Source organism: Sorex araneus, chromosome X (genome assembly GCF_027595985.1).
Source record: "Sorex araneus isolate mSorAra2 chromosome X, mSorAra2.pri, whole genome shotgun sequence".
In the NCBI taxonomy this organism is placed as follows: domain Eukaryota; kingdom Metazoa; phylum Chordata; class Mammalia; order Eulipotyphla; family Soricidae; genus Sorex; species Sorex araneus.
In genome coordinates this window covers 335,939,940-335,967,111 of record NC_073313.1, presented here as the reverse complement: position 1 = coordinate 335,967,111, position 27,172 = coordinate 335,939,940, and the positions used below count along the sequence as shown (strand labels likewise).

The 27,172-nt window shown below is 44.4% G+C and overlaps 1 protein-coding gene across 3 annotated transcripts in view; it reads right to left on the bottom strand.

Annotated features, from left to right (window-relative positions):
- Window positions 1-27,172, bottom strand: part of DGUOK (deoxyguanosine kinase) — a 68,615-nt gene that overhangs the window by 28,628 nt on the left and 12,815 nt on the right. For 2 of the 3 annotated variants that reach the window (XM_055123085.1, XM_055123086.1), the window contains exons 2-3: window positions 23,790-23,902; window positions 1,178-1,365 (exon numbers count right to left, since the gene is read on the bottom strand). In XM_055123085.1, coding sequence (XP_054979060.1) covers window positions 1,178-1,365; window positions 23,790-23,902 — 301 coding nt within the window. The remainder of the gene's footprint in view (window positions 1-1,177; window positions 1,366-23,789; window positions 23,903-27,172) is intronic. The other variant, XM_055123087.1, reaches the window with a different exon arrangement.

Sequence of the window (27,172 nt, the reverse complement as noted above, 5' to 3'; positions counted from 1 at the left end):
TTAAGGGCAACTGAGGCTTCAGTCGAGAAAATAGATGCCGGAATAAATATTATTCGGAGTGAACTAACTCCCATGTTATAAAAGCATAGTATTAACTGTCTTCCTGAGACTATACAAAAGGGACATTGCTCTAAAGTAAACTATGCAGAAAGAAGGACATAAGGGAAGGAGAAAAGCAATATTTCACTTACAAATACAAATCCAGAGATTTCCAGGGAATATGACTTCATAAGTCACAGGTACTGCTCAGGGAAATAGGTGGTTAACCGGTTGGGGGAGACAGCACAGAGAAGTTAAAGATGAACAGAGGAATGGGTGTGCCTCTGGAGCACTGTGAATGGTAACCCAATAAACCTAGGCTCCCTGCAGTCAGGGAGAAAGGACAAGCTGATGTTATCCTACAAACAACAAAAAAAAGTATATCACTTTAGGAACCCAAAACCGAATTCTGTTTGCGTTCTTTTTCAAGGTGAGAACCAACTACGGATTCATTTCTTTTACTAGAAAATACACTGCTAAGTTGCACTGTCTTCTCTGTCTGTGCCTGTTAGCACGCAGTGGTTGTAACAGAAAGCTATCAGCTTGCCTCTGTGCCTGGAAAGATTAAGGAGACATAATCAGCAGCAATTTGAGAATTAAATGTGTTGCTTCTGAAAGGCACAGTGGTCTTTCCTTGACACATGTGACAATTCTGTGGATTTACAGTTCTGAACAAAATCTGTCTAGTATATCTACACAGGCCACATTTTTTTTTTTTTGGTATGGGAGTCTTTTTTTTTTTTTATTGCCTCAAGATACATAGTTACCAAGCTGTTCATGACTGGGTTTCAGTCATGCAATGTTCCAACACCCATCCCTTCACCAGTGTATGTCCCCTGCCACTCACTGATGTCCCCAGCGCTCGCGCGCTCTCTCTCTCTCTCTCTCTCTCTTTCTCTCTCTCTCTCTGTTTGCACTGTTCTTTCTGAAAAATCATCATGCATATCACTTCACCTCCTTTCAGCACTGAGTTCTTGATCCAGAATGGCCATTTCCAATCATCAATGTGTATATGCGGACCATTTCTCAAGACCCAGTTTTCAGTAACCCGGGGAAGCACAGGGTCTGAGCAAGAAGAGGAAACATGCAGCATTGAACCCGGGGCTTGTGACCGGCAGGAGGTCAGGCCAGGTCTCACCTGTCGCTGTAAACAGACCTCTCAAAGATCTGCACGGCGCTGCTGGCCTGGGACAGTCTCTCGGGGACAGGCTCCATCTGGATTTTCAGGCGGCTCAGGAAAGAAAATGTCTGGAATGTATAGGACCATCGTGCTGGCTCCTGGTACAACATATCGAGCAAGTTTCCAAGATTCTGGGTAGTGGAGGCCTAAAGAGAAATTACAAAGAGGGAGAATTTCCTAAGAGGCCATTTGCTTCATGGAGCTTGTCTTCTCCCCTTGCAGGCTTTATAACCAACTCGGGAAGTAATTGCAGAAGTTTCCTTCCACTGAAAAGACCCAATCCCATTCTCCAGTTTAATCAAGGTGACAGACTCAAGGACAAGACTTTCCCACCTCACAGGGTAGGAGCCTGGTAGAGATGACACGCTTTCTTCCATATGCCAGAGAAGAAAAGGGGAAGCACCACTCGCGCAATTAGAAAGCTCACAGACTGATGTCTGAGTGAGGAGCTCCCCATCAAGACGGTCTAAAACTCCCTGCGGTCAAATCTCTCCACTGAAACACTATGTTGCCTTTCTTTTCGGTATCCATCTGTAGCTGTTTCTTTATAACACATCAACCCAGAGGAGGAAGGAATCATGAAAAAGCACCAATCAAAAGAAGGAGTGCTCTGCCTCACCCCCCACCCCCCACCCCGCCCCCCACTGCAGCCACAATTGGTTTAGCAAATAAAATCAAACAATCCTCCTCTGTTTTAGAGATTTTACAAAAGACACGTGAGGATCCCAGACCTTGGCATATGCAGGTTTGTGTGCAATACTCAGGAGTCCTGGATTCTTCCCTGGTTGGGCAAACGGGGTTTGTGCATAAAGCATGTTGGACCTGCAGTCACTCTGTCATCATTAACTGAAGGCCTATGTGGAAGAGGCACGGCATGAACTGGGTGCTGTAAGGAGCACAGAAGACTGTCTCCTAGGGGGTGGCTTGCCCTGAGCAGACAGACTGGCCCTTTCCTTTTGAATTGTTCAATAGTTTTTATATCTAAGTCTACCCTGCTATCATTTAATCTTCAAAGGGGTTTCATGAACCAGAAATATAGATACTATATAGAATATAATACTATACTATATCATGTCCACTTTCCTGCGGAACAAAACCTGCTCAGAAATAAGTAACTTACTTGTCCCAAGATTTCGTGGGACGAAAGACTTGAATGAGGAAATCAAACCTGGCTTCCTCTAGCTTCATTCTAAGCCTTCTGCACATACAACTTAAGACACAGTTCCCAAACTCAGGAAAGGCACAATACAAAAGCGAAGGGAGTGACCAAAATAAAAAGACTTTGGAAATAGGGAACTGGAACAACAGCATGATGTGTAGGGCATTCACCTTGCACATAGCCAACCGGGGTTCAGTCCCCACCCTGCATGTGGTCCCCTGAGCACCACTAGGAGTGATTCCTGACCACAGTCAGGAGTGAGCCCTGGGCACAGCTAGGGGTACGGACCAAATATAAAGAACAAAACTAGAAACAAACCCAACTTTTTTTTTTTAAGTGCAGTATGAAAAGAGAAACATTCTCAGAAGTAAGAAATGCAATTGCTAGCAATTGCTAACGTAAGACTCTCAGTGAAGATTAATTATTAGCACACTGAATACTGCAACAAACCTAACTGATGAATATCATGTAGTCAATTCAAGCTGTTGTCCTGAAATTACAAGATTAAAAAGCAGAAAATTATGAAAGAACAGACCGAAAAACAAAACTGAAAACCAGAGATGAACAAGTAGGAGATGAATATACGTGCATAAAAAGCAACACACATTTTTTGCTTTTTATTTCTTTTCCCTAAAAGACACATCAGGGGCTGGAGAGATGGAGCAGCAGGTAGGGTATTTGCCTTCACGTGGCCATCTCGGGATCGGTCCCCGGCATCGGGTATGGTCCCCTGAACTCAGCCAGGAGTGATTCCTCAGTGCAGAGCCAAGAGTAACCCCTGGGTATTGCTGGGTGTGGCCCCAAACCAAAAAATAAATAAGACCTCAAAATGTATTCCATGTTATTTACCTCAGTAATGAACACAATTCTCTATTAACAAGAGTTAAAATGATCATCAACTTCATAGCACTCTGGACCAGAGAAAGCTACCTAACCAAGGAAACAGTTTTCCTCCTCGTGAGCTCAGTTGCAGAGAGAGCGCTGAAACACACCCCCACTCGGAGAAAACACCAAGGTGTATGTCTCTCTCTCATCAGATCTTGCCACCACCGAGAATCACTATTTAGCAGAAACGGAGTGTCTCTAGATGTTTTAGAAAAAATAAAGTTTAATACCATGGTTCAACCAGGCTGAAATGATCAGATGAAAATGTGATGTAAGTTAAAAAAAAAGTTTAAAATCTCTGAGATACAAGGCTTTTTTTTTTTGCTTTTTGGGTCACACCCAGCGATGCACAGGGGTCACTCCTGGCTCTGCACTCAGGAGTGACCCCTGGCGGTGCTCAGGGGACCATATGGGATGCTGGGAATCGAACCCTAGTTGGCTGTGTGCAAGGCAAACACCCTGCCCACTGTGCTATTGCTCCAGCCCCATACAAGGCTTTTTCTACCAGAGAAATTAACTAAGTACCAAAAATGATGTTAAACGTATTTAGGTCTGTAGTTTACATACACAGGTTGCCACAACTGAACCTACCCTGGCAAAAAGTCAGTGACTAGTAGAAACAACAAAACATAAAAATGGGAATGAGGGTGGGGAGGAACATATTAGTTTAAAAAGAAAAAAAATCGGAGCCAGTTAACCCTTCCTATCTCTTTACAACAAAAACTACTTTGGGGCTGAAGTTACAGTACAGTGGGTAGGGTGCTTGCCTTGCATGCAGCTGACCCAGGTTCGATCCCCAACACCCCATATAGTCCCCCCAGCACTGTCAGGAGTGATCCCTGAGCACTGCTGGGGATGGTCTTAAAAGAAACAAAAAACTAAGAAATTCCTTTTATATTTCAGAGCAAAAAAAGGCATTTTGATAATATCTCAGAAATGATCATCACCCACATAGTCTTTCAAAATAAAGTGCTCTGAAACTGAGAAATGAATAAAAATATAGGTTAAAAAAGGGGACGGTAACCAGGAAGATGGACTGAAGGCTCGAGCACAGGCCTTTCAGGCAGTCACCTCGGGTTCCATCACTGCGGACCGGGTCACCTGAGCGCCACTAGGAGTGGCTCTCGGGCACCTGCTGGGGAGGGCCTCCTACCCTGAGCAAAGGGGGAAATGCACTAAGTAGAAAACAGTTGTCGTGAGCATCCAATAGAACAAAATGAAATGTTAACTATTATTAGTACAGCAATGAATAATTTTAGACAGTTTCATTTTAACTGGGGATAGTGAGAAGGTGATTAACACGGACCTGAGGATCCTCACCCCCCCCCATTAACACAGACAGGCAGGGTGACACATAACCATTGTAATGGAGAAAAGAGCACAGCAGGTAAGGTGCCTGCTTTGATCACAGTCAATCAGGTTTAATCCCTGTCTGAATACTGTCCCCTGAGCCCAGACAGGTATGTCCCACCTCCACTACCAACAATAACAACTGAAACAAAACAAAACAAAGAAGAAAACACTCCAGGAAAGACACATTCTAAGATGGAGTGAAAATAAAGAATCCTGTTCTTAAGAAGAAAAGACACCTTTTCTGTTTTGTAGGGAGACTGATTTTGTCCATCAGGTGGCCATGAGAACTGGCTCAGCCGGCCTCTATATGGCCTGGCTTCAGTTCCTTCACTGTCAGTTTTGGTACTGTCGCTTTGTCTGACTTTTACTAATTTTCATGCATATTTAGATTCAAGGCAGAGCCTGGCAAGCTCTCCGTGGCATATTCGATATGCCAAAAACAGTAACAATAACAGGTCTCATTCCCCTGACCCTGAAAGAGCCTCCAATCATTGGGAAAGACGGTAAGGAGAGCCCATCTTAGGGCTGGGACGAATGGAGACATTACTGGTGCCCGCTCGAGTAAATCGATGAAAATGGGATGACAGTGATACAGTGGTACAGGGAAGAAGACACCTAAGGGGCTGGAGTGATAGTACAGGGTTCGATTCCCAGCATCCCATATGGTGCCCGCAAGAGTAATTCCTGAGTGCAAAGCCAGGAGTAACCCCTGTACATCGCCGGGTGTGACCCAAAAATTTAAAAATAAATAAATAAATGAAAAATAAAAAAAAAAAAGAAGACACCAAAAATGAGACGACATAGAAAATCTGAAAAGAAAGGGAAAAAGAAAAGGCTGGGGATGTACCTCAATGCTGATGTATTGCATGGCTGAGTCCTGGGCTCTATCCTCAGCACCAATAAATAAATAAACAGCAAAACCCAGTGAGCAGACAAAAGGAATCAGATAAGAAAAGCTACATCAAGGGTAAAAATATTAAACCCTACAATGGGTTTCAAAAATAAGTACTGAACCAGTAAAGACTCCGGAGCCTTTTTACATAGAATGAGGCATTGGAACCTATATAGAGCAATGTCAATTTAAATATATGAAGAAATGAACAAAACACAATAAAAGTACAAAACTTTAACACATTCTTTTTTATGATTCAATAAAAAAAAAAAACAGAATCTTCAAATGACGGCTTTGAGGAATAGACAGTTATTTTTTCCCCACATAACTGAAACGGGCTTTATGATGAATTGATGATGGGTCTCACCACCAACAGAACCTGAGAATTTACAAAATGTTATTTCTTTTCATTTCACAAAATGAATTTATAAAATGTCACTCCTATTCTTTTTTCTCCTCTTGGGGCCCCCGAACAGAGCGCAGGCCGCCAAGTCACTCCTGCTGATTCTCTGGTCCGAGAGCTGAACACTGTTAGGGCACAGCTCTGGGTCTCCGCCCGCCGACAAGGACCACGCAAGAATGCAATTAGCAAGCGGGCAGTTTATTAAGCTGGCTAGCCAGGGTCGTGCACATGCACACAGCGACACGCAGGTCCCATGTGCGAGGCAAGGCCCTGACCCTAACATTCCCTCCTTTTTCTTTATCATAGAGCAATCTTTCTCTATGCCCAGCCTCTAGACTGAAGAATACCCTTTCCTGGGCACTGCGGGGGTTACAGGCTGGTACTGCTGTCTCAGAACCAGCAGTTGGAGTGCATTAATGCTGGCCCTAACAAATGCTATTAGCTTGTTCTGGGTGCATGGGGTCCACAGTCAGGAACAAAAGCAGGGGTCCCCAATGGGATGGGGTCAGGGTAAACAAGTTGACATTCCCAGTTCCCTTTCTATTACAAGATACCTGCAGCACAATCTTTTAATGGAATTGGCAAGGTAGGAAGGGAACAAGCAAGGGGTTACGTACAAGCAAGCCAAGTATTGTTGGGTCCGGGTATAGGGGTTCTTCTAGCTAACCTGTGGTATAGATGCTGGGAGGCCACTCTATAGTTCTAGTTACAATAGGCTTGGTAGGTCCCTGATCAAACACACATCCCAGCATGGATCATAACTAGCAAAGATCAAGGTTAATTTTTTTTTTTTTTATTTTTTGGGTCACACCCAGCAATGCTTAGGGGTTGCTCCTGGCTCTGCACTCAGGAATTACTCCTGGCGGTGCCTGGGGGACCATATGGGATGCTGGGAATCGAACCTGGGTCGGCCACGTGCAAGGTAAACGCCCTACCTGCTGTGCTATCTCTCTAGCCCCAATCAAGGTTAATTTTACATGTCTCAAAAACTACCCAGTGCCAAAACTGAGCAGGTAAGGAGCTCGCTCTATAGCTTTCACTACGAGCATAGAGAAACAGAGAATAACCCACGCCCTTCCCATGGTTCCTTTAAGTCACTTTCATCAGTCTTGTCTTGAGGGGGTCGTTCCCCCATTGTCCCAACATGCCACTAGTCGATGTCGTTCTGATTCCAAGTGGAGAGGCAGCTTTTTGATTCCATTCTCCTACAGAGCAGTTGGTGTGTTCAGGGTCACAGTGTGAAGACCTCTCCACCAAGGTTCTCGGGTGGCCGTCTTTATCACCTGACTCAAACCAGATCTCTCAATGCATACGGATGAGGAGTCCACTCTGGCATTGTGACCCGAGCCCCGCCCGGAGCTGGGCCTTGATGCCTGTTAAGGCTAGTAATAACTGGAAAAGAGAGCGATCATACATTTTGGCCTACACTTCCATTTCAGGGCTAAGTTGGAATAGTGGCAGTTGACCCAAAAGAATTTCAAAGGGAACAGAGTTCCTCTGTTAATGGGGTTCACACTCATAACAAGGCAGTTGGGATTTTCAAGGCGGGAGGGGCTCCCTTAATCTTCTACTTTATATTCTCCTAGAGATTTCATCCCTAGAGATTTCATCACCTTTAATCCTTAAAGGGAAAATGGTCAAAGGTCCGTCTTCTGGAGCTGCTTCCTGCTGACACAGGGACGCTGACCCTGCCTGTACAAGGGGTGAAATTTCAGGCTACCTTAGTTTTTAGTGAGCCCAGGCAATGAATTTGAAAAATCACATCAGTTAGTCTAAGAAATGCTACTTCGAAGTGACCAAATCTTGGAGGCAGAAGAACAAATGACAAATGCTCAAGCACTTAGGGTACAAGAACCAATTATCAATGGCATAGGAGGCACAGTTCTGAGTTACTTACTTCATACTTCCCTGTTCATCCCTTCAATATTTCACTATATTAGTCTAGGGGTCTGTAATTTTCAACTTCCCTTTGGAAACCTCGCTCCAATACCCATTCTTCCTCTTCTGCAGGGTGTTCTGGCTTAGAGGAGATACTCTGTAATGGGCTATTAATCCCATGATGAAACAAGAGTTGAGAGCTATTATATTTATATACTATAGTATTATATACTAACTAAGAATGAATACTTAGAACCAGTTTAGATGTCCACTCTCAGTTCTTTAGTCAATAGACAGGTTGGGGAAAGCAACTGATACTTTAAGCTGAAGTTCCCCCACTTTGGTAAAGCTCTGGCTCCTGCTTTTCTGGCCAGACTGGTGACAGCATGCACAACATTGAGTATCTTTATAGACTAGACAGCTTACTTACTAAATTACCCAATTATTCAATCGCCTTTGTATAACTAGAATCAGATTCTCACAAAAGAGGCAAATTACATACTTTCCTAACCAATCCATTTAAAAGTACATCACTGGGGCTGGAGCAATAGCACAGCGGGTAGGGCATTTGCCTTGCATGCGGCCGACCCGGGTTCTAATCCCAGCATCCCATATGGTCCCCTGAGCACCGCCAGGGGTAATGCCTGAGTGAAGAGCCAGGAGTAACCCCTGTGCATCGCCGGGTGTGACCCAAAAACCAAAAAATAAATAAATAAATAAAATAAAAGTACATCACTCCTTAGCCTATAATTTTATTTTTATTTATTTATCTTTTTTAGCTTTTTGGGTCACACCCAGCGATGCACAGGGGTTACTCCTGGCTCATGCACTCAGGAACTACTCCTGGCAGTGCTGGGGAGACCATATGGGATGCCGGGGATCGAACCCAGGTCGGCCGCACGCAAGGCAACCGCCCTACCCACTGTGCTATCGCTCTGGCCCCTTAGCCTATAGTTTTAAGGTCAGGATCCACGTCAGCGCTTAGGAATGTCCTGGTTATCTGGTCTGACCACCACTCTTCTCGTGACTTGCAACTTGGAGCACCTGTATCTGAGTTCTTTGCTCAGGGGCAGAAAAACAAGTTGTCTTTTTTTTTTTTTGCAAAGCGGGTTCCTGTAAAAAGAGTCTTGAGAAAGCTAAATTAATTCCTACGGGCCTGTTCCTCACATTCCTCCCTTTCTCTGCTTCATACTGAGGAACGTTCCTCAGTAGGGGCCCCTGTCGCTGGTCGGCAATGTCCGGGTGGAGCTGTTGCCGATGCCGCCACTGCCACCATGGGCTGCTGTGAGCAGGTCTCCGCTCGCATTGCCCGGGTGTCTCATGGCCGCTAGCAACGCTCTGGTACCGACAGGCTCCTTACTTTACAGTCAGTAAAACACGTGTTTTTTTTTTTTTCCCTGAATTATCCAAAAAAGATACCTTTTAGATCAAGATTAGAATACATTTACTAGATCACCTCTGTAGAATTTGAATCTGATTCTTTAAAAAGCAAGTTATAGAAACAAGGTTTTCTCTCCACCCTCATTCAAAAATTTGCCTGATGGCTTAACAAATCTGACTTGTTCTTTTGCATAAACACTGCAAGATTGGAGAACTCTCCATTTAGGGTACCCCGTTATTTACTGAGAAGTCGACAGGAAACACCAATAATGGCATTAATCTTATGTGGCACATCAGAGTTACCCAGGCCTGGCCATAAATGTCCCACGATGAACTGGATGGCCTCAAGCCTTCAGGTTGAACTGAAGGTGGCCTTGGGCCTCATTTTCCATGATGTTGAGGGTAGGCCCAGGCTGTGTCAGTCACACAGATTCCCGGATTCCTCACTCTCCATAGCAGTGATGGTTTCCTTTCTTTCCTTAAACTGGCCGGCCTCTAGGGTCCCCCTGAGGTTTGTAGGGTACTTGAAACAGTACCTGTTAAATACCTGCTCCTGTCATTTAGACCAATCCCCCGACTGTTTCCCTGGAAGAAGACTTTGGGGTCCCATAACCGATTTTCCCGTCTGCATGAGGGGTAGACCCTATTACAGAGAGGAAAGACTTTTATCTGGGTTTATGCAAACCAACATAGTGCCATGAAGCATCAAAAACATGCTAAAGGTACAAAGAAGAGAAAAACCAAACATTTTACTTTACTCACAATGAGATGCAATACACCCATTTGTTGTGGGTCCTAGTCAAAGAAGCTAAAATCTGTAGATATAAAGTATACAATTTAATGGGGCCGGAGCGATAGCACAGCGGGTAGGGCATTTGCCTTGCACGCGGCCGACCCGGGTTCGATCCCCAGCATCCCATATGGTCCCCCGAGCACTGCCAGGAGCAATTCCTGAGTGCAAAGCCAGGAGTAACCCCTGAGCATCGCTGGGTGTGACCCAAAAAGCAAAAAAAAAAAAAAAAAGTATACAATTTAACAGCATATTTAATCCATTCAATCCCACGTTGAAAACCTTGACTTCCCATTAATAAGAGCACTGTACCAGGAGTCCAGTGTACACTTAAACATGTCTGATTCATTTAATCCCATTTGAAAAACCCTTGATTTTCTGCAACTTTTGAAGAATTCTATTATCTAAGAGCACTGTAACAGGAGTCCAGATAATCCATCCAAAATCTTTTCCATAGATCCTACCAAAAAAAATACTAGAACAATTCTGCATATGATTTAAAGAGTTTCTTAAAACAGTTTGATCAGTTTTTTTCCTTCAAACACAACTTCAAACTTTCTACACATTCCTTTATATTCATTCTGTCCTGTAACTTTCCTTCAACCCATTTCAAAATTAAGTTCACTTTAACAGGATTCCCTTTCTTTTTCCCACTGATGATATCTATATCCACTATCTTTCTGACTTAAAACATACATCTATATTTCTTATAGTCATCCCACAAGTTTAAACTCTTATTATTATTATTTTTTTCTTTTTGGGTCACACCCGGCAATGCACAGGGGTCACTCCTGGCTTTGCACTCAGGAATTACTCCTGGCGGTGCTCAGGGAACCATATGGGATGCTGGGATTCGAACCCGGGTTGGCCTCGTGCAAGGCAAACGCCCTACCCGCTATGCTATCGCTCCAGCCCCTAAACTCTTATTTTTACTGAATTTAGTACAACACAATCTTCCAAGTTTGGACACAAATTACCAATCATCTCATTTAACACGACAAAACTACTTGCAGTGCCATTTCAAAAGCATTAGGTCAGTTCCATAGATATTCAAAAAACTTTAAAGACGCTCACAACTAAAGTTCTTACAACATATCCATTGTGCAAAAGTTCACTTCACATTAGAAATTAACCAGGGGACATCTTAGAATTCTGATTTCTAGAAAAACACAGATATAAATATTAAAACACTCAGATTACCATAAAACATTAAGGATTTCACACTTGTATACGAAGGTCTCTGAAGGTCAAGTTGATACCTGATGACAAAGCTTTGCAATGAATAAAGTTATCAGAATAATAACATGCATTTTCATGTACTGGGCAGGCTGATTAACAGTGCTGCTTGGCCGTGTGGTGCTGGGACTGCCAGGGCCTCCGGGGGCTACACCTGGCAGTGTTTGGGGGCCCTGAAGAACTGCAGTCAGTGACTTGGGGTGGCGGGGCGGGGGGGCATGTGCTGCAAAGCATGTAGTCTAACCCCTATAATCATCAGTCCGGTCCTAAACCCCGTATTCTTAAACTCGATAGGTATTTACCAAAATTAACATCAAATACGTGTCAGGGGTGTCAGAGAAATAGTCAGGGACTAAGGCCTGTATCGGGCACCCAGCCCATCCCTCTCTGAATCCCCAGCACTACACATGGTGCCCTGAGCACCTCCATTGCTCACTCCTGAACACAGAGCCAGGGGTAGCCTCTGAGAGCCCCTGGGGCTCCCTCCTCTCCCCCCCCCCTCCACAGGAAGAAATCGATCAGGCCATGGATGTAGTTCAGAAGCAGAATGCATGCCACACTTGTGTGATCTGTGGATTCAATTCCTGATCACTTCCCCTCATGTGTAACCCACGAGGAAACTAAGTTCCCTCAGTTAGAAACTGTCTAAGCTGCACTGTGCATATCCAAAGGAAACTAGAAATGTTAACAAAAAAAATTAAAAACAAGAAATCCACCCAGGAAATATAGTGTCTTAAAAAAATTATTAATTTTAAAGTTACTCCTTCTTGGGGTGTAGGGTGGGCAACATCTGACTGTGTCCAGAGCTTATTACTGGCTCAGTGCTCAGAGATCACTCTACTGGTTGTTACTGCTGGCAAAGCCAGAGATTGAATCAGGGTTGGCTACACGCAAGGCTACAAACTCTAGAAATTTCAGCTACAAACTTACATGTCAAAATCTAGAAGACAGGCCAAAGCTTATCTTGTGAAGAAAATTCCCTGTTGCAAATGCTTTCATTATTAAGAAAGAAAAAAGATACTAGAAGCTGGAGAAATAGTACAGCAGGTAGGGTGCGTATGCAGGTTTGATCCCTAAGCATAGAGCCAGGAGTAAGCCGAGCATAGCTGGGTATAGCACACACACACACACACACACACACACACACACACACACACACACACACACACACAAAACCACTCACCCCTGTCCCCCCCAATACACACTCCAGCACTCCACCCCAAGGGCCAGGAGTAAGCTGAGCATAGCCGGGTATGGCACACACGCGTGCGCTCGCGCGCGCGTACACACATACACACACACACACACACCACTCATCCCCCCTTCCCCAACACACACTCCAGCATTCCACCCCAAGGACCAGGAGTAAGCCGAGCATAGCCGGGTATGGCACGCACACGCGCACACACACACACACACACACACACACACACACACACACACACACACACACACACACACACACACACACACACACACACACACACACACAACCCCTCCACCCCAAGAGCATTTAAAGGTTTTAGGAAGCATCTGACTCAGGAGGGTGGAGCACATTTGAGGGCTGAGCTCAGTCCCTGGCACCATAGGACCCCCACCTCAGGGTGTGACTGTGCAATCCCTGGCACTGCATTGCCTGAATATCACCAAGCGCAGCTCCCAGGGCCCCCAATGCCCCAGAACCACTTGGTGTGGCCCCTATAATTTTTTTTAATTAAGAAATTGCAATGGAATTAAAATAGGTCCAGGAGGTGGCTTACAGGGCTGGAGTGCATGCAGCAGCCTCACCTCTAATCCCGAGCACTGCATCCCCTGAGCACCTCACCACAGGTATGGTTCAAGGACCAAAAATAAGTAAATAAATAAATAAACAAACAAATAAATAAATAAATAAACAAACAAATAAATGGAAAAGAAAGACATGCATTTAGCTTCCCTCTCTCCTCTCCCTCCTTTTCTTGTTCCTCCCTCTGTCATTCCTCCTTTCATCTATTTCTCTTTTCAAAAACAACGAATTAGAATACAAGCACGTATAAAACTAGAAACTGAAGTCCATTTAGAAGATCTTTTTAAAAATGACAAGAAGTGGAGTGATAGGACAGTGGGCAGAGCACTTGCCTTGTGTGCAACCCAGGTTCAGTCCCTGGCACCCCAGATGGTCCCCAACCTCTACAGGAGTGATTCCTGAGCTCACAGACATGAATGAACCCGGGCTGGGTTGGGCCTCAAAAGCAAAAAAATAAAACCCCAAAAACCAAAACAACAACAACAAAACCTAAAAAACCAAACAGTCATTAAATCTCTTCCAAATACTTACAAAATTAAGCACCTTTAGACAAAAGATTTAATTATTTAATTTTGGATATAGAAAGTTTAACACATAAAAGTATAAAATAGCACTGTAGCACTGTCATCCCGTTGTTTATCAATCTGCTCGAGCGGGCACCAGTAATGTCTCCATTGTGAGACTTGTTGTTACTGTTTTTGGCATATTGAATATGCCACGGGTAGCTTGACAGGCTCTGCCGTGTGGGCGGGATACTCTCGGTAGCTTGCCGGGCTCTGCCGTGTGGGCAGGATACTCTTGGTAGCTTGCCGGGCTCTCCAAGAGGGCTGGAGGAATCAAACCTGGGTCGGCTGCGTGCAAGGCAAACATGTGTATCGCTGTACTATGGCTCCAGCAATACATGTACCAATTTTATACTATTTCATTTAAAAGTCTCAATTTTCTAAGGAAACAAAATTCAATGAAACTGTTTCAAGATACCAAAGAATACAGTGTTCAAAGCTTTTCCCCCTCAAACAATACTCAAACATCAAATATTAGAAATTAGCTTTGCATGTCTTTTTTTTTTTTTTTGACTTTTTGGGTCCCACCAGGTGATGCCCAGGGGTTACTCCTGACTTTGCACTCAGGAATTATTCGTGGCAGTGCTGGGAAACCATATGGAACGCTGGGAATCGAAATCGGGTCAGTCGTGTGCAAGGCAAATGCCCTACCCGCTGTACTATCGATCCAGCTCCAGCTTTGGATATCTTTAAGGAAAAGATTACTATGCTAAAAACAACAAAGATTCTGAAATGATTTTCATAACACTGAAAGGAAAGCGAAGTCTCTAATTTTATAAATATACCTATAAAAGTCCAAGCAGACTGGAGCGATAGCACAGCGGGTAGGGAGTTTGCCTTTCATGTGGCCGACCTGGGTTCGATTCCTCCGTCCCTCTTGGAGAGCCCGGCAAGCTACCGAGAGTATCCCACCTGCACGGCAGAACCTGGCAAGTTACCCGTGGCGTATTCAATATGCCAAGAACAGTAACAGGTCTCACAATGGAGACGTTACTGGTACCCACTTGAGCAAATCGATGAACAACGGGACAACAGTGCTACAAAAGTCCAAGTATCACATAGCAAATTAATGAGCTAGTACATCATTGCCAAAAAGGAGTTCATCCTAGGAATGTGAAGACATACCATGAACAAATCCATAACTGAAACTACTAAAAAGAATAATCCTTGTGGTTGGAAATATAGCTCTGTGAAAGGAAGACAGGGCAATTTCACTAGCTACTAAGAAGACTTTTGATGAAAACACAACACTGATCCTGATAAAAATATCCCAGTTATAGAAGTATACTTCTCCCCCTTGACATGATGCCATTGTACAAGAATTATGGAACCTAACATTGATATATTAAAAACACCTAATAATAACCACACCCAAATAATGGTGACTACCATCACTCTTATTTAATATTATTCTAGGATTTTTACTCAAATGAAATACAGATGAGGAATGAATACTGGAAAACTCATACAAATAATTACTATTTAATAAAAAATTAAAATATAACAATACAAGAATGAAGTCACAGAAGACAAACATAAAAAGAAGACAGGAGACAAATATAAAAATTCCCTATAACAGCAATAACTACTTTCCAGACAGGATAATAAGCATATAAATAACCATCCATGAATAAAATAAACAGGAACACTACTAGGGCAAGTAGGTAATTATTTGGGGAAATCAGACTCCTATAGTTTTTATTATTTTATTTTATTATTTTATTGTTTTGGGGGCACACCCAGCAGTGCTGAGGGCTTACTCCCAGCTCTATTTTTTTTTAGTTTTGGGGCCACACCCAGAAGTGCTCAGGGCTTACTCCCAGCTCTATTATTTTATTTTTAGTTTGGGGGCCACACCTGGCAGTGCACAGGGACTATTTCTGGGCCAGGGCTCTGGGGTCACTCCAGGTAATGCTGGCAGCACCACCTGGGGCTCTGGATCAAACCTGGACCTCCTGCATGCAAACATGCACTCTGACCTGCTCAACTATCTCTCCAGTCCAGTTATTTTATTTTTCACAAATAAAGTCCACCACCTACATTTACATTTCCTACACCCTTTCCCCTACTCTTCTACTCTTCCCCTCAGATAACCTTATCCACTGGCTTGTTTTGTTTAGTTTGTTCATCAACTTTCTATCCTTGTACTACACCATGAATGAGATCAGCTAACACTTGTCTTTTCCTTATGACTTATTTTTGTTTTGCATAATCTCTCAAGCTCCTTCTACTTTGCAATGATGGGGGAGGGGAATTACATTTTTTTTAAAGCACTGAGGGAATGGGGAGATAGCACAATGGGTAAGGCACTTGCCTTGTATATGACCCAGGTTCGATCCTTGGTGGCCATATAGTACCCCGAGCCCCACCAGGAGTGATTTCTGAGCTCACAGCTAGGAGTAAGCCCCAAGCACCATGGGTGTGGTCCAGTTCCCTCACTGTCCCTAAACTGAACAGGGCCAGAGAGATAGTCTAAGAAGGGGCTTGCCTTGTATATGGTGGCACTGGCCAAATTCTGGTTCAAATCCCTGTGCTATGTGTGGTCCCTTGAGCACCGCCAGCAGTTGCTCCTGAGCATAGAGGCAAGAACAGACTCTGAGTGCTACTTGGTATGGCTCCCAAAACAAAACAAATAATAATCTTTTAAAATTGACTAGTATTGGGGCTGGGGAGATAGCACAGCGGGCAGGGTGTTTGCCTTGCATATAGTTTCAATTTGGGTTCGATTTGCAGTATCCCATATGGTCCCCTGAGCACCGCCAGGAGTAATTCCTAAGCGCAGAGCCAGGAGTAACCCCTGTGCATCGCTGAGTGTGACCTGCCCCCACAATAAAAGCAAAAAAAAAAAAAATTGACTAGTATTTCATTGTATATATATATATCAGCATCTCAACATCCATATCCTTTTCTCTATGGACACACTTGGTCGTTTCCCCATATTTTAGCTCTTGTAAATAATGCAGTCTTGGGGCTGGAGCAATAGGACAGCGGGTAGGGTGTTTGCCTTGTACGCAGCTGACCCAGGTTCGATTCCCAGCATCCCATATGGTCCCCCAAGCACCTCCAGGAGTAATTCCTGAGTGCACGAGCCAGGAGTAACCCCTGTGCATCGCCGGGTGTGACCCAAAAACCAAAAAAAAAAAAAAAAAAAAAGCAGTCGCACACAATTTTTAAAGATATTTATAGCAATAGCACTGTAGCACTGTTCTTCCGTTGTTCATCGATTTGCTCAAGTGGGCACCAGTAACATCTTCATTGTGAGACTTGTTACTGTTTTTGGCATATGGAATATGCCACGGGTAGCTTGATAAAACTGCGGTGTTAACTAACATTTATTTGAGAATAGGGGTGTAGACCTTTTTTTAAAAAATTAGGCACATAATTTAAAATACTGTCAATGATGGGACTGGAGCGGCCGACCTGGGTTCGATTCCTCCGTCCCTCTCGAGAGCCCAGCAAGCTACCAAGAGTATACTGCCTCCATGGTAGAGCCTGGCATTTATAGCAATATACAGAAAAAAATTAAAATTTTGGATTGTGAAATCTTACCAAATTAAATTTCCTTTATTTATTTTTTTAACCCCCTCAACCCCATCTTCTCTTTTTTATTGTTGTCACACTGATGGGGGTTGCACACAGACAGCACATTTTTAGCCGTGGTGTTCACTGGGTGTCAACAATTGACAAGCTCACACACCCCGCCACAGACACAGAGCACACCACAGTTTGCTTGCATGCTTTGAGTTGTAGTGCTCACCCAGGCTCACTAGAAGCCAAACTTCTTGGCTGTGGTGCTTGGGAATCTTTCACTTGCTTGGCTTGTCACCTTTTACTATGCCCTTTTTTTAGTGTTGGTTGTCACACATCTGCAGAAAACTGCTTGACGCTCCAGGGATCACAGTCAGCAAAGCTGCCAGAACCAAGCTCAGCACATGTGACAGCACTGGGCACTGAAGCTGCAACCTAACAGTGGCAAGGCAGGCACTCTAAGCCCCTGAAAAATTTCTCGGGGCCTTGTGAGAGGTCTGTTAAAACTCTGACATCAGGTAGCAACTATGAAGAGAGATCTGACTATTTTTAAAGTTCCAAAATACTGTAGTACAAAATGTCATAAATAAAGATAAGAGGGGAAAAGGACAAACAAGCGAAAGGATCCACAAGAGTCAATACTGTTACAGAGAAGTAGGAAAGAAGGGTCAGATAACCAAGATTCCCATACGGGCCTTACCTACACATGCTCTCAACTGGTTGTGCTACAGACCGTTGTGTGCACAGAACACATACAACATGACTGGTTAATTCCACAAATCCTCATTTATATAAGAGGTAAGCAGAGAGCAAGAGGGATTGGGGGGGGGGGTGGTGCATAACCTGTAAAAATGTATTCTGGCAGCAGGATCAAAACCAACTTTAGGTAAGCCAGACTGGATGCTCTTCTCCCAGGGCTGTACCGAAGGCCCTGGAGGGGTGGCTCTGCATCGTGGTGGTTGAGGCTCTGGGCCATGCATTCAGTTCCATGCCACGCCAGGACACGAGGCCGAGGGAGTCCTACATACATTCAGACAAGACCTATGGACATCAGGAGTAGGAGGGGGAGCTCCCCTCTAGGCTGGACCTGCGGTCCTCTGTGGGGGGCTGCTGAGTTTCTGGGGCCACCAGTGAAACTGTAGGGCATCCCCACTGAGCTGCTGGAAGCCCCTCCTTCTGGTGCCAAATCCGATGCAGAGGCTCCGCCTTCCTCCGCGTCCGGTGGACAGTGAGAAACAGCTCACCATGCACTAGAGGTCTCCCGTGTCATAGCTCTTTAACAGACAGCCCTGGGAGCTGCCGGTCAGCAACCCCAGTATGCATGCCACACCACACACCTCACCCAGATGACTCGACAACCAGAAAGCTAGAAAAGCCTCTAGCCCAGACCCCAAAAGGTTCTGAAAAGCCCACGGATGAGAAAAACCCTTTCTTCTATAGTTTACACATCTGATAAACACAAACTACTAACTAACCCCCAACCCCCTCCTCTCTGGCCGGCTGCCCTCTGAAAATGAGGGCTTGTGAACTGACCAACCAGGTCAGAGATGCCCAGTGCACAAAAGAATGAAAATTAGGCACCACTGGGAGTCATGATGATGATTCCTCCCTTCTTATTTTCTCTGTAACAATACTTATTATATATCCTTTCCCCCCATCTCCTTTTTTCACCACACCCAACAGTGCTCAGGGCTCTGTGCTCACGAGTTACTCCTGGCAGTGCTGGGGAGCATATGTGGACTGGAGTTGGTCGCATTGCAAGGTAAATACCTTAACCCCTGTATTGCCTCTCTAGCCCTCATCATATGAGTTCTTATGAGGAAATTTAAAAAACTTGGTAGTACCTGCTGGAGAAAAAGATCTCAAAGAGCTGAGCTCTTGTTTTGTGTGTGGGAGTCCAGAATTGGGCCCGCCGGCAACACACTGTTCCCTGATCAATGCTGGGAGTGACCCCAAGCACGGAGTCAGGACTAGCCCCCGAGTCAGGTGTGGCCCAATCCTGTCTGCCTCCCGAGCCCCTCCCAAAACAAAAAGGGGTAGCAGAGAGACAGGGTGCAGGCTTTGCAGACAGGAAGCCCGGGTTCAATCCCCAGCAACTCAGTCCCCTAAGCACAGCCAGGAGTGACCCCAAGAACTGACACCGAGCACCTCTGGCTGTGGGCCAGAAACAAACAAAAAACCTTGCAGGTGCACTTAGGGGGGAAAAGCAAGAGATGTGAATAGATGCTAATATATAGCTGACAGATAAAAGATATTCAATTCACCAAACCTAAGAAATATAAAATTATACACCTCCTTACTGCCTCTCACAGTAGCAAGAATGAAAATGAATAACACTCAGAGATGCTAACAGTGGGAAGAAATTGGTACAACTTTCCTTTTCTTAAACTTTTTATTGAATCACTGTGAGATAGACCATTACAAAGCCATTCATGATTAGATTTCAGTCATACAGTATTCCAACACCCATCCCTCCACCAGTGCACATTTCCCAGCGCCAGTGTCCCCAGGTTCCCTCCCATCACCTGCCACCCCCTACCTCCTGCCTACCTCTATGGCAGGCTCTTTTATTCTCTCTTTCTTCTCTCCCCCCTCCTCCCTCCTTCTATCCCTCCCTCCTTCCTTCCTTCCTTCCTTTCTCTCTCTCTATCTGGGCATTGTGGTTTGCAATATTGATACTGAAAGGTTATATAGAATACCCCTTACTTACTTTTAACCCTCAGCTCTTGTCCAGTATGATCATTCCCAGCTACTATTGTCATATTGGTCTCTTCCCTATCTTACCTATGTACAAATTTTCTTAAAGAAAAATTATAGCAAAAGTCTCAACAAGATGCTAAGTTTTAAGACATCAAAATTCCAGTTCAAAATTATTCTGAGAAAATAAAAAAGTAGACAAAACTTATCTAATAAACAAAAAAACACTGCAGCACTACTTATAATAGGGAGAAAATAGAAGATCAAATATTCAGAATGAAAGACTGTATAACTAAACATCAGTCTATCAAATGAATTACACAGAATACAGAAACCATTAAAGTGTTATTACTATGAAAGAAAGACCCTGTATACTGCGTGAGACACATGCAGCAATCACCACAATTTTTGTGCGCTTTTTTGGCTTTGCTTTGGGGCCACATCCAGTTTTGCTCAGGGCTTACTACTGGCTCTGTGCTCAGGGATCACTCCTGGTGGTGCTCAGGGAACCACATATAAAGCCAGGAATTGAACTGGGGTCGGCCACATGCAAGGTAAGCACCTTCACTCCTTTACTATCTCTTTGGTCCCACAAATTTTGTTTAAAAAACAAAAATGTTTTAAGTAAAAGTAGATATATACATGTATTCCTCTGAAGAAAAAAAAATCAAGGAATTTTGACTTTTGAGAAAATGCTAAAAAAAAGCCCCTGGATAATGGGATTACTGGCATATCAGTTATCTATAAGTCCATATTGATTTGTTCTAAGCCACACTCAGTAGTGATCAGGGGCTATTCCTGGCTCTGTGTTGAGGACGATACCTAGTAGTACTTCAGAGACCATATGTGGTGCTGTGGATTCAAACCAGGGTTGTGGTCGACACAGTCACATGCAAGGCAAGTGCTTTACTCTTTGTACTATCTCTGGCCACAGTTAGATGCTTAAACAAAAAGTTCATTGTCTCAGTTTCTGTGGGTAAGGAATCTGGGACCCAGATTCTCATGAGGCTTTAGACACATGTTGGCTGAGGCTAGTCATCTGAAGGATGGAGTGGGGCTGAAGACACACACACACACACACACACACACACACACACACACGCACACACCACACACACACACCACACACACACGCCACATACACACACCACACACACACACCACTCACACACACCACACACACACACGCACACACACGCACACACCACACACACACACACACACACCCCACACACACGCCACATACACACACCACACACACACCACACACACACCACTCACACACACCACACACACACCACACACACACACACACACCCCACACACCACACACACACCACACATACCACGCTCACACACACCACACACACCACACACACACACACACACACGCACACACCACACACACACACACAAAGGGCTGCCAGCAGAAGCATTCCATCCCTTGCTGCCTGTCCTCTTCGCCCACAGAGTCACTTCAGGACTGGCAGCTGGTATGTCTCAGAGCCAAAAGTGGCCAAGAGAATGGAAGACACAAAGACTTTGTGACCCACCCTAGGAAGTCACATTGTTATTCTTTCTTCAACTCCACATTTGAGTTGTTAGAATCGAGTCACTAAGTCTAGCTTACATTCAAGAGGAGCATTATGTTGGCACCTTTTGAAAGAAAGGGTATCAGATCACTTGTGGACCTATTTTTAAGTCCCTACAACAGGTGGCCTGTGTCATACTCAGAAATAGACAATTCATTTTTCAAAAGGGAAAGCTGGGAGCAGAGAGAGTACATGGGGTTAAGGTCTTGTACACAGCAGACCCCATTTTGATTTCCAGCACTGCATATGGTTGCCCAGCTCTGCCAGGAGTGATTCCTGAGCACAGGGCTAGGAGTAAGGTGTGAGCACCGCTGGTGTGTCCTCCCAAGGCCCCAAAAAGGTAAAGTTTATTTCACAAATACATATACTGCACATATAGAGATAATCTGAAAAATAGCTATCTTTAATAAACACAATGTACCTGCAAAAAATAATAGCACGATTCTAAGTTAGAATAAAAGAAAATGGCACCAGAATTCATTTGTATTCTATATCAACACCTGTCTGCAGGTGTCAAGAGGCTGAAAGCCACTGATTTAGACTACTATGTCCAGAATGCCCTCTTCATTTCCATTGTCATTTCTACAAGCAAAATTAACAAACTAGACAGTGTTACTTCAAAATGAAGAAGAGCCTGGATTTGGCTTGAAAGAGAAACTTCAAGAAGGAAAGAGCAGGAAAATCACTGCTTTCAACTATATGAAGAGCTGCAATGCGGAAAGTTAAGATTTAAGAGGATGAACATGAATCAATGAGTAAGAATTATAGGAATGCAAAGCAGCACACATGGTTGTTTTTTTTTTTCTTTTTGGGTCACACCTGGCAATGCACAGGGGTTACTCCTGGCTCTGTACTCAGGAATTACTCCCGGCAGTGCTCAGGGGACCATATGGGATGCTGGGAATCGAACCCGGGTCTGTCGCGTGCAAGGCAAACACCCTACCCGCTGTGCTATTGCTCCAGCCCAACACGTGTTTTTGTTTTTTTTTGGGGGGGCGGAAGGCAATAAACACAGTTTTAAAAAATCAGAGCATTTGGGCTGGAGCACATTCTTTACATGCAGGAACCCGGGGTTCAATCCCTGATACTGCTTGAATCCCCAAGCACCAAGCCAGGAATAGCCCCTGAGCACTGCTTGCCATTTTGGGCAAACAACAGACCATTCAGTGAATGTTCCAGAGTGTATTTACCAAGTCAGGGGCACAGTGCTGCTACCCTGTCAGCCACACCCAAGCTCAGGTCCCCACTGGTCTTGTTCACACTGGCTGACATCGAAACCAAAATGACAGTTTCCCAATGCAACAAACTTGATCCCAGTCCAATGCCAAGAGGTGTAAGTGAAATATACAGGGCTTAGCACACAGTCCCAGGCTTTATAAATTGCTCTATAAATGTCAGTTGTTATTTTTTCACGAACTCAAAGTCTGACAAGATGCTCTCTCAGGTTTGTTCCAATTTCAAGATTTTACAGGTATAATGCTGATGTTTAGTTTCAGCAGCCATAATATAAATTTTTTTTTTTTCTTTTTGGGTCACACCCGGCGATGCACAGGGGTCACTCCTGGCTCATGCACTCAGGAATCACCCCTGGCGGTGCTCAGGGGACCATATGGGATGCTGGGATTCGAACCCGGGTCGGCCGCATGCAAGGCAAACGCCCTACCCGCTGTGCTATCACTCCAGCCCCGAAATACATTTTTATTTTTATTTTTTGCTTTTTGGGTCACACCCAGCGATACACAGGGGTTACTCCTGGCTCATGCACTCAAGAATTACTCCTGGCGGTGCTCAGGGGATGATATGGGGTGCTGGGAATGGAATCCGGGTTGGCTGCATGCAAAGCAAAAACCCTACCCGCTGCACTATCACCCTAGCCCCAATACAAATACTTAAGAGTAGGAATGACCCCAAAATAAATAAATAAACAAATAAATGCTACGATGGTTGGTCAAGTTTTGGGAAACCACAAAAATACTTATGCAGTGACACAAAAGTCACACACAAGCCTCACTCATGCATAACATCTAAACATATTTAAACAAGCCCAGAGAGGACTGTAGTAGACATGCTTAGCTTCTTAGAATGAAAATATCTGGGAGCTGGAGTCTTCCCCAGTAAAACTCAAGGGCCTGGGGGTTGACGTGGCATGGCTGTGTGGGCATGAGTGACAGTGCCAGAGACCACCAGGGTCACCCTCTACGCATTCAAGGCGGAGGAGGGTGGACTATGCAGTGCCAGGGGTCAGATGTGGCGCTGTGTGTGCTCCAGCCCTTTGGGCTATCATTTCTGGCTCTAGAATAAAGGAACTTAAAAAAAAAAAAAAAGACTTCAAATGGGTCTACTTCACGTCCTCTGAGCAAATTATAGAGTATTATAACTAGCTTACTTATCCAAGCCAGGTAACTACCCGCCACAAATGAAAACTTACTTTTTGGGTGCCCGTAGTCGGGATGTTCTGCCATGCTGCTACAGGTTCTGTAGCCACGTGCCACTCTGGATAAGCTGCCGTGAGGAACTTCACAAAGGTGGACTTTCCCACAGCTGCAACAGAAACAGCACATGTTGGGACCCTGCCCAAACCAGGGCTGAAGAAAGCTGCTGCCAAGCTCTGCCACTGACACCCAACTCAAGGGAACAAGTACCAGTTTTTCCAATTCCAATATTCAGTAGCAGTACTGCTCTCAGATTGACGAGGGGCCAGGCCAACCCAACCGGGTCACCATCAAGGATACGGTCAACAGTGAGGAAAAACACCCTTAAGACTGGATTTGCAATTTTAATATCCCAATCTCTCAGTAATTAGAGTAATTAGCTGAAAGTGCAAAAGACTGTCAAAATAGGTGAAATCAGCTGAATCACCATCCTATTTATTGTGACAGTGCAAAATTTTCAAAATGAAACACAGAGACCATGACCCTCATTCATTCAACAAATCTAATATTCATGCAGTATTTATTACTACATGCTCAGGATGGTACTCGGTCCAGTTGTAAACAAAACTCAGGCCAGATTCTGCCTTAGAGGAGACAGGTATTAAATAAATACACCCATAACTAGTAACAAACTACTACATTAAGTGCTGTATCACTGTCATCCCATTGCTCATCGATTTGCTTGAGCAGGCATCAGTAACGTCTCCATTGTGAGACTTATTGTTACTGTTTTTGGCATATCAAATACGCCATGGGTACCCTGCCAGGCTCTGCTGTGCAGGCAGGATACTCTCAGTAGCTTGCCAGGCTTTCTGAGAGGGCCGGAGGAATCTAACCCGGGTTGGCTGCATGCAAGGCAGTGCTATCACTCAAGCCCATTAAGTGCTAGGAAAGGAAAATGCAGGATGAGTCTAATACAGTTCAGAAGGTCAAGAACAACTTCTCAGGAGTGTGGGGAGACAGAGAAATAGTTCAGTGGATAAGGTGCTTGCCTTGCATACAGCTGGCTTGGGTTCAATTCCCAGGGCCCCATAGAGTCCCCCAAGCACTGCCAGGAGTGGTCCCTGGGCACAGAGCCAGGAGTAAGACCTAAGCACTACCCAAACAACAACAAAAGAACATCTCCTCATAAGAAATGATAGTTGAGGAAAGATCAAAGATGAGGAGTAGCCAGACAATAAAGGGAAGAGTAGGAGAGAATATTCTTCACAGAGAAAAAGAGAAAAAATATTGGTACACAGCAAAACAGAAGAGAAGGCTGTTGCCTAGAAGCAAGTGCTGCTACAATATGGTCAAGAGAGGAAAAAGACTGGTTCAGGATCCGCGTGGAGAGGCAGGGAGAAATCTTTGGAACCAGGTTAAAAAGTCTGGATTCCAACCCAGCAATTCTACATTCTGGGTATCCACCCCCAGGACTTAAAAATATTCATTCAAAAGTATAGATGCATACCATTATTCATTGCTGCACTTAGTACAATAGCTAAAACATGACATCAATGACAGATTAATGGATTATGAATGTGGTGTATACATATGTATACATATACACACACAATGGAATACTACACAGCTGTAAGGAATGATGAAATCAAGCAATCAGCTTCGATGTGGCTGGAACTGGAAGAGACCACGTTCAATGAAGAGAGAAGGACAAACAGGATAATCTCATTATCTGCGGTATACAGAATAACTGGAGGAAATGTAATATAAAATGGGGGATACCTAGACTGACCCTCACACCAGAATATAGGGGGGGGAGAAGAAAAGAAATCAAGGGAGGAAGGAAGAAGATGAGAAAGGGAAGTGATGGAGGGAACAGAGGTTGGGGCTCTGGTTATACTGGCGATGTAGGAGACTGGTATAGCCCTATATCCAAAACATGTTTACAACATGTTTACAACACTTCAAAACGTGAGATCTAAGCTGCAATCAGCAAACTTTGTAATGTGTCTTTAAGTGAGCAAGCTGGGAGTGGGGGAAAGGGAATGACGGTGCAGAGGGTGAGGAATAGAATATGGGAGCACTGAAGGGGGGAAAATGACACTGGTGATGGGATTGGTATTGAAATATTATGCCTGATTGGAAGGACTGATATCATCAAAATGGCAACACTCCCAAAAGCATTGTACAGATTCAATACCATCCCTATGAGGATACCCATATAATTATTTTTTCAAGATACAACAATTTAGTAAGAACAACAACTATGAACATACAACGTTCCATTTGGTTCAACTGCAGGTATAGGCAGTGACAAGTATCTAATTCTTACCCACATAATTTTTTTTTTTTTGGCGTCACACCCGGCAATGCACAGGGTTACTCCTGGCTCATGCACTAAGGAATTACTCCGGCGGTCCTTGTGGAACCATATGGGATGCTGGGAATTGAACCTGGGTCAACCGTGTGCAAGGCAAATGCCCTACCCGCTGTCGTATCGCTCCAGCCCCTATATAATTTTTTTTTTTTTTTTGCTTTTTGGGTCACACCTAGTGATGCACAGGGGTCACTCCTGGCTCTGCACTCAGGAATTACCCCTGGCAGTGCTCAGGGGACCATATGGGATGCTGGGAATCAAACCGGTTGGCCGCATGCAAGGCAAATGCCCTACCCACTGTGCTATCGCTCCAGCCCCCCATATACCTTTTTTTTTTTTTTTTTTTTTTTGCTTTTTGGGTCACACCTGGCGATGCACAGGGTTTACTCCTGGTTCTGCACTCAGGAATAACCCCTGGCGGTGCTCAGGGGACCATATGGGATGCTGGGAATCGAACCCGGGTCGGCCGCGTGCAAGGCAAACGCCCTACCCACTGTGCTATCGCTCCAGCCCCCCCATATACCTTTTTAAAGAAATAGATCAAACACTCCTGAAATTTATATGGAACAATAACCCCTCCCCCCACCTGAATAATTAAAGCAGTACTTGGGAAAAAGAATATGAGTAGCATCACTTTCCTCAACTTCAAACTGTACTACAAAGTAGTAGTAATTAAAACAGCATGGTATTAGAATAAAGATGAACCTCTGACTTTAGGGGAGAGACTCTCCAAACAATAATAGTGAGTTTTGTTGAAATATTGTATGCAATCAAAGTGAAAGTAAAGTGAAATTTATTAGTTACACAGGCGGGGGGGGGGCTTAGGGTGGGGGGGCTAGGGGCGTGGGGGGGTTTGGGGTGTGAGGGGGCAGGGTGGAGCTATACTGGGATTCTTGGTGGTGGAATATGAGCACTGGTGAAGGGATGGGTATTCGAGCATTGTATAACTGAGATTTAAACCTGAAAACTTTGTAACTTTCCACATGGTGACTCAATAAAAAATTAAAAAAAAAAAAAGATGAACCTCAGATCAATGGAATAGACTTGAATACCTTAAGACAG